Below are 8,816 nucleotides of genomic sequence, written 5' to 3'. Positions count from 1 at the left end.
TTAACACATTCACTGCCGGGAACCCACCTGGTGGGCGCTCGTAAACTCTGTTCAGATGCCGGACAACCCGCTGGGCGGGTTGTTTTGTACGCAGCTATAGACCACCGGTTTCTGGGGTGGTGCGCCGTTTTTTGTCTGGCAGTGAATGTGTTAATTGGCCCCGTAATAAATGTAACAATAATGTGAAGTGAAATTAATGACAATATCATGGTATAAAAAGTTTATTAAGTAGTTACATCCGGTATTTACAAAGTAAAGGGAATGAAGTTGCACGTTACATTACTTCATTACTTAACAAACCTTTAAATAATCACTTTAAATAAACGAGTCTTCATAATAATTACTTGCGAGTTTACATCAGGAATTTTGGAAATTGTGATATTTTTACTAAGTAACGTTGAATAATTTACCATTTACTTGTGTATATTTGAAAACATTAAGTTGAATTCTTAAAATACTAATCGTCCTGAGAACAGCAAATAGTTAAAATCACAAATTCAGTAGGGCTTTAAAAATAAAGTTCAACCCAGCCTCCGAATTTATAATAATAATTATAATTTATATAATATACTTACTAAAGTTTTACGTATAATTTTATAGCTTACATATTTCCCTGTTTTGCTTACAACCTTAATAACTTAGTAGGCTAGGGGTCGGCCGGTCGAAGTAAGTATTTTACAGATGACGTCAGCGTAGATTTTACCAGTCATTCCTACAAATAGTCTCAAATTCATGTTTTTTTTATGGTCTGGATGCTGGCCCTTTAAGCCAAATCTCATATAACGAAACCGTAACCGGTCAAACCGGTCGGACAAACTTTGTCAGTAGAAAAAGGCGCGAAATTTAAATTTTCTATGGAATGATAACCCTTCGCGCCTACACTTTTTTAATCTGCCGCTTTTTTCTACTGTCGGAAATGTCTTGACAGACTCTAGAAACAGGTAAAACCTTTGCTGGCTCCATATAAACCAGTGACAGTAGCCAACCCAATTGTTGTTTAAGTACGATACCTACTTTGATAAAAATACATACCTTACATAAATAAATATATGTATTCATTATCGCACACTATTTGAGATTTGTATTTTTATTTAAAAATGCGCATTGAGTATGTAATACTATTTTTCGTCATATTATGATTTTTCTTAAGTCTTTCGCTCCCCTCTCTTTACCATATTAGACTAACGGTTGTGCGTATTTGATAAGTATAAATAAATGCTAAAATTTTAAGTCTTGGAAGCATTTGCTACGCTCTGCGCCGCATTTTCCATACTTCTTAAATACCTATTTAGAGATTCTGACGTATTCTGTATAATACTCAGTCCAAGTCTGTATTTGAATTCTATTAGACGTTTAAGAAATGTGAAAATACCGCCTTCCTGGTTTAGAGGAGGGTACGTTATAACTTCTGGGTACATAGTTGGTTTTGGTATTGAAGTACTAGGAACTGGTGCTGGTGCTTTTGTTTCTGAAACTGGTAAAGTAGATGGCATAGTTGAAGTCGTTTCTGACCTTAATTCAGTCGTAGTTTCAGTCATTAAGCTCTTAGCTGTTGTTGTCTCAGTTTTTGCTTCGTTTGTGTCAGTTGACTCAATTGTATCCACCGGACTGTTTGACGAAAACACCTCGTATACTCTGAAGGCTTTAGTCGTAACGTCTAATTCATTTGACATATCAGTTTCAGTAGTTGTTTCTTGTTTGTTACTGTTAATTGGAAGAGTCGATACACTTTCAACTACAAAAATACTTTTTTCAGTTGTAAGGGGTATATTTATTGTGGTTTTTGTTTCTTCTGTAGGATCCACAGATGCTGCGTAAACGGGAACAATTTCTTCTTTAATTTCAGCTGTTTTGTTTTCTGATTCCATTTTGATTGGTTCAGTTGGTACTGGCACGTTTTTAACTGTTAATCCCAGAGCTTCGTCTATTTCGTTGCTAAGAAACACATCCTTGTTTTGCTCCTTTGCTGCTTTAAGGATTTCCTCAATGGAGCCTGTGATACTACGCTTTTGGTAAACTGGACTCCTCTTTTTCCTATTTAAATTTCTTGGCCCATGCTCTGGTACAACAGCGGGAGTAACGGAGTCTGACAACTCTTTAGGAACATTACCGACCACAAACTTATTGTCTTCGCTACCTTCATCTTCGCTTGTATTTTCATCATATTTAGTATCTTCGGGTTGTTCCTCATTATTTGAGCCTAGATACATTGAAGTTGGTGCGTACGCCATTGGTGTGCTAGTGGATTGATGTTCACCATAATATTGACCTTCGAAGGGATACACTGGTTTGAAATCGGAGTCCGATGATGGTTTGATTCCATATACGACAGCGTTAGACGAATCACTTCCGTACGATGATATTTCAGATGGTCCTGTTTGAGGTGCTGCGTAGATGGGCTCTACTGCTGGGTAAGATGGAGTATAAGCAGTTGGTCCTTTATCGTATGTGTATTTACTTTCTGTTGTATAAACATGTCGTGTCTCATATTGTGGCTGTTGTGGGCTGTAGTTAACTGGCTCAGAGTATACAGCGCCATGTGCGATGCCAGTTTTTTGTTGCGGATAGCGCACATTGTAATTGGGCTCATAACTGCTCGTTGAGACGTGACGGTATCTAAGGTCTTGGTCTTTCTTCACCGGGTATGGGTTTCTATTTATATGAGTAGTTTGGCCAGCATAGGGGTTAAGCTTATGTTTTGAATGTGCTGGCATTCCAGCTAGTACTGTTCCAAGCATTTCTTCTTCAGCTTGTCCGTTTCCATCATTGGCGTATTCTTCAGCATTGTGTTTATATATATCATCTTTCTTATCTACTTCGAACGTCCTTCTAACCGGCGTTGCGAAAGGATACAAGAAGTAGCTGGCTATACCGACCAAACTTGCTAAACCAATAACTCCAACTCCTACAGAAGGCATCACTTCTCTGGAGAAGTAATTGTAGATTTGCGAGGTAATTGGGCCAGTAACATCTGTAATAGTTGGTTTCTTCGAAGGCTTACTAGATTTTGTTTTATTGCTTGTTTTAACTTCACTAACTGCTGTGCCAGTTTCAGGTTTAGGTTTGGTGGTCTTGCGCTTCTTTGTCTTCTTTTTCTTGGTAGAAGTGCGTTTGGGTTTCTTTGTAGTGGCTGCTGGGGTGCTGATTTCAAGTTCGATTTCTTGTTCTTTTGGCTCCATTGGTAATAAAGCAGATTCATTTACAACAGGTGTTTCTGTTGTAGTAAGTTTATACTTATTTTTGTTCTTTTTCTTTGTCGGTTTTGAGGTAGCCTTGACTACAGGTAGGGTCACTGTTGGCTTTGTAACAATTTCCTTTTTTGTAGTAGGAGGTTCCGTAGTTGTAGCGATAGTGGTGGTTGAGGGTGTTGTGGTGCGTTGGGTTGTAGTACTTTTATTTTTCTGAACATTTGATAATACAGTATCTTTAATTTTGTTGTACACATTTTCATTTATAGCTGATCCTCCAGCAACTAAATCAGATTTATTCGTACTACCAATAATCGGACGTTTAACTACTGGTACTTTGTTAACCTGAGGACGTTTCGTTTTGTTTTTAGAAGACAGAGGTTTCTGTTTCTTTATACTGTCATCTGCTGGTTTTATGGGCTCAGTGGTAGATGTAATATTTTCTTTATTCGTAGGATTACTTAGTAGAATCCAGGTAGAAATGCCTTCATTTGATGTAGATGATTCATTTGATGCGTCATTTACTTTATTTTCAGATTCCAACTCTTCCATGGTGACTGGTACAGCGACACCTACATGTGCATTTTCTAAGGGTTCCTCTCCATTTTCGTGTCTTGTTTTTATTTTATGTTTTTGTGCAAGTTGATTTTTAAGTTTCGGGGGTATTCTGGTGTCAGCTACTATGGGTGCTGGTCCTGAAGAATTAGAAGGATTTTCAAGCAACTGACTGGTAACCATCTTGATGGAGTCACCGATACCAGCGCCTTTAGTCTTGACATTTCTCGACACGCTGTTGGTAGTCACTTCTTCTTTCGTCACGTTTTCTGAAGCTTTTTCAGTGGAACTCCTGAAATTAAGAGAAGCATAATGTCAATAAATGAGCAATTTAATCGAAATATGCATTTATAATTATCTCATATAAAAGTGAAAAATAGTTAACTTATACTTTATTCAAAATAAAGAAACATTTATCTACCTAAGCATAAAAATAAGAAATACATTAGTACATTACGATACAAGTGCGAAAAATAGGAAATTCGAAACGAGTGGCGATAAATTAAAACACGACCGAAGGGAGTGTTTTATATCGACACGAGTTGCGAATTACCTATTCGCACATGTATCGTACAACGTTTTACAGTACATATGGCCCTTTTAATATTCGACAAGTAACGTAATATGCTAATTTTCGCACTAGTGCGGTAAAGTAACACAATATGTACTGTAAAATATTATTTACTTATTTGGAGAATCTTCTCTCAGTCGGTACCTTATGTAAAAAGCCTTAGCTACCGCAAAGTGATCTAAACTTGCAATATGAAGGACTTATCTTCATCAGCTGTTTCTCAAACTGAAGTAGAATTTTGAAATTTTAGAGATATAAATGTACTATAAGCATACTATGGAGATTGTCTTATTTGCACTACATAAGTGGCCATGATATATTTATGGTTATTGATGCCTGCATCAGTGAATAACACTTCCCTGGTACTTTTGTGACTAAGTATGGTTAATTTTAATGGTAAAAATAAATCATATTGATTATTAGTTGAGAAATGATGCCATCTAAGATTTAATTAAGTTTTGTTATTTTAGTTACATGTTACCTGTATACCTACGGCCATACCGCGAAAAATCTGTCTTTTTATCGCTTGAATATGCAATCTTTCTAACCCGGGGTTAACCGGTTAAACCGTTAACCCCGTGTCGAAATATACTGGTGACCATGGTAACTCCAGGTTTAACCGGTTAACCGCGGGTTAGTGATTGGTACAAGTGGCCCATATATGCAGATAATATGTTTCTATGTTGGAAGTAGGCCCGGGTCCATGAATCCATGATGTTACCTGTCATATGTATTTAATCAAAACCAGTGAAAACGCATCATTGTACATATTTTCATTGCTTTTGATAGTTTAAACCTTTTTAATTGACACACTAACATATGATAATTTACTAAATTACTTTTAAACAACTTTACAAATAAATATAACACCGTTTTAAATAAAACGTCCAGGTTAAATAACACACGTTTATTTCCAAAATAGAAAGACAAAAATAAATTATATACATTACTATTTGATTTACTTTAAAAAAGCTTGAAAAAAGTTAATTAACTATTTACACATATGATTTGCTCATTTTATTCACAAATTAGGTCATGTGGAAAAATAGGTATAATTGATATATACCACTTTAATAGGTTATTTTGTACTTATGTAGTTTTATATGGTTCGCTTCATGATCATATTTCATACAACAATGTGCGTAAAATATACAATTTGATCTAATGATTCAAAACAGAGGAGTCATACACATTTTATAGTTCGTTAAATGATTAATTTGTTAGCGTCTTTTCTGTAGACAGCGCAATCCTTAACTTTGGGTTAAAAATATAACGCTTAGGCGAAATATGTTTTTTCTCAGACTTGCAATGAAATGAAACTTACTTTAAATTAGGTTCGGAAATATTAGGTATCCGGTGCGATGAGTGTATATGATATGTAAAGGAATTTCAGACAGCCTTACACACCTAGGCCTGTAAGGAAACCTTCTTTTATTTTTAAACGATAAATTGTAACAAAACGTCTTGTAATGGATTCGTAATTTGTTTTTAGCTGTACACAGTCGAGTCATAGGTTTACAGACCTACGAATAAAACAAATGGACTAAATTTTTTTTTTTTCATTGAATGTTTGAATTAAGAGTTTTAGTCTTTACAAACCTCGGTGAGAAACGGGGTTGCCGGCCGCGTATCTGCTTCCTATATATACTTGGCCTGCAACCCTTCGTTTTCCGGCCTCTATAGTAATGTACTATTTCAGTACTAAAGACTCCTAACTAAGAGTATTAATCGAATTAATTTTAAAATGATTTGCTGAAATGACATTAAACTTTTCAAGTAATCTATATCTGGTACTGGTTTTTAATGCTAGAAATTGTGATACGAAGACGATAGAACTCATAGAACGAGTACCTAAACGTTTTACATACAATATTTATTTTCTACACGCTCCATTTTATTTGTATTTAAATAATTAGCTTAAATTATTATAAAAAAAATATGACGAAACCTGATGCGGATATCATCATTGGTATGTTTGGGACGTAACACGTTCGTTGCATTTGTGGCCACCTGTTGAATCCTGCGTTGCGGAATTCTTTCATATAAACTAGATTATTTTTTAAGATTAAGTTTTGGTCAGTTATTGTGAAATGACGTGTATAAATTATCCTTTTATACAATCGCCTAAGCCTAAGTACGGTACGAGATTAAAAAGCTTGATTATATCACTATTGTATACAATACTTTTTATACGAGGCATCTAAAATAATACTTTTTTTGCTATAAAACCTAAATAAAATGAATGCAAATTGGTAAGTATCTCAGTAGACAAAAATGTAGTATCGCGCCCGTTTAGTCTATTCTATGAGAGCGCGGCGACACGTGATTGGTATTTTTTTTATAGTTGACTACAACGTATTGAAATGAATCTTATAGTTGAGCTGGAAGTCCATACATGAAAAGTACGCAATTATAGTTTGGTATAGGAAATCTTAATTCAACCATTATAGTCGACAAGTACAAAAAAATTTTTTTAAGATTTTTAGCAACAAAACTAATACCAGACGTAGATATATGTTATTTAAAGGACAACTTCGATTATGTGGAAGCGGGTTTTTCGCGGAGAGTTTGTGAGATTCTTAATGCACATTTTATACAATAGGTATTTTCTTAAAGCACGTGAGTCTTAAAGCACATTTTACACAATATTTTCGTCTTGAGTCCTCATTTCTTAGAAGCATGTCACGCAAAGTACTTAAAAGGAAAGTGGACGACCACTTCTCCAGAGAATCCAGTCAATATCTTAAGGTTGACTGGTAGAGAATGCCTCGTGGCATTAAGTCCGCCTTTTGGAATGTAAGATTTTTTTAATTTTGTGCAATAAAGATTAAATAAATAAATAACATCCAGAGAGGAAAATGGGAGCCAACTACTACTTTTGTATGGTCGCTCTTTAGCGATAAGACCGTCCGTTGTCTACCATAGTCGAAGTTGTGTGTGTAATTTGTATGTCATTATGTTCTTTTCATATTGGTGAAGTATGGACAAGCGGTTGTTCACATTAATAAATGAAAAATGCAACTGTGACTGTATAATTTACATAAGTTTTAATTTCCAAATTAATTACGATTGATTCCGAAATATTCCGATTTGATAATGTAATTGAAAGCAGTCCTTACTTTTATACGCAATTATCTCATAGTAAACTGTTACATTATTTCTATGGTTGTAAATGATGATCGGGTAATATACATAATAACGTTAACGTACATAACGTTTAAATACATATACATAATGTATTTAATCGTTAATTTTTCGATTTTCAATTTATTCCTATTTAATCAAAAAATACAGAGGTTTTGTACCAATATACTAATATGATTAATTCCTTTAATTGCCAGGGTTTTTAATAAATATACGTAAATACATAAAATAAATAATTTATCAATACAATTTCAGAAATTTAAAAGACGTTTAGGTTAAAGCTAAAAATATACAAAAAATACATCAAATACAGGTCTGTACTAAAATTACATCTTCAATGCTTCCCAGTATGAATATCGCTATTACTAAACTAACATTTCTAATATCATCGATTTAATGTCTAATATATTTAAACTAATAAAGTCTGCCGAAGCTAACTTGCACCGGCTTTAACAGAAAAAGTAAGGGGATGTAATTATAAACGTAAAATTTATCAATAAGTTTATAAATAAGTAAGTAAATATGTCCTATAATATTTATTTATTACCACATAGTCATGTCATAGCAAATACGATGCAGAGTTAGCTTGGTTGGACTCTATCTACATACAAAATAATTAATTTCATAAATACTGATTTAGTGGCACGAAAAATAATATATGAAATTCAATCAGAACAGTTACCCTTAGTCATTAGCTTATTTGACAGCAGTATTATATTATATGTGACAGTACACTTTGAAAGGTACCTCAAGGGTCGGAAAAAACGCCCTTCATTTTAGGTTTAAAGAATCTTTATTACTCATAAGAATATTACAATTTACTTACATGAGTAAACATACTTATACTAAAAATTAATTATATTGACGAGTACATTTTTTAATTGCTTATGACATTAAGTGCAAATATTTTTAAATTCTTGCAAAACTAGACAAAGAAATATTGATGTTAGGGTAGGTAAACATTTTTTTAAATATTTTGCCTGCAGCAACATACTCTTGAAAACATAACCCTGTTCCATACAACAGAGACTTCCTTATAAAAGTGTCAACCATTAAAATGCCCCAATGACACAACAAACAACAAACACTGTCCACTCATAATTGGGTCCGGTCCATACATAATGGTTGTTTTTAAAATGAAGGGCGTTTTTCCGAGTCTTGCTTATGGCAGTTCACGCTTACGTTGCGTAGCACCACATTAGTATTCGGGAGCCGCTAATAATGGCGTAAGCGTCCGCTATAAGGACATACCTTTCGACGTGGACTGTCACATATGTTTTAATTAAATGAAATAAATATTTGGGGACAAACTTTCTTAATTGCCAAAATCATAAAATGGAATCTTCGGCTATTTTACC

The 8,816-nt window shown here is 34.2% G+C and overlaps 1 protein-coding gene across 2 annotated transcripts in view; it reads right to left on the bottom strand.

The window, feature by feature from the left end:
- Nucleotides 1-205: 205 nt before the first annotated feature.
- Nucleotides 206-8,816, bottom strand: part of LOC133525580 (uncharacterized) — a 35,081-nt gene continuing 26,470 nt past the window's right edge. For both annotated transcript variants that reach the window (XM_061861887.1, XM_061861886.1), the window contains exon 3: nt 206-4,035. In XM_061861887.1, coding sequence (XP_061717871.1) covers nt 1,227-4,035 — 2,809 coding nt within the window. In that variant the 3' untranslated portion in view covers nt 206-1,226. The remainder of the gene's footprint in view (nt 4,036-8,816) is intronic.

This window comes from Cydia pomonella, chromosome 15 (assembly GCF_033807575.1).
Source record: "Cydia pomonella isolate Wapato2018A chromosome 15, ilCydPomo1, whole genome shotgun sequence".
Taxonomy (NCBI): domain Eukaryota; kingdom Metazoa; phylum Arthropoda; class Insecta; order Lepidoptera; family Tortricidae; genus Cydia; species Cydia pomonella.
The sequence above is the reverse complement of the archived record's forward strand: the minus strand, read 5'-3'. Positions and strand labels throughout refer to the sequence as shown.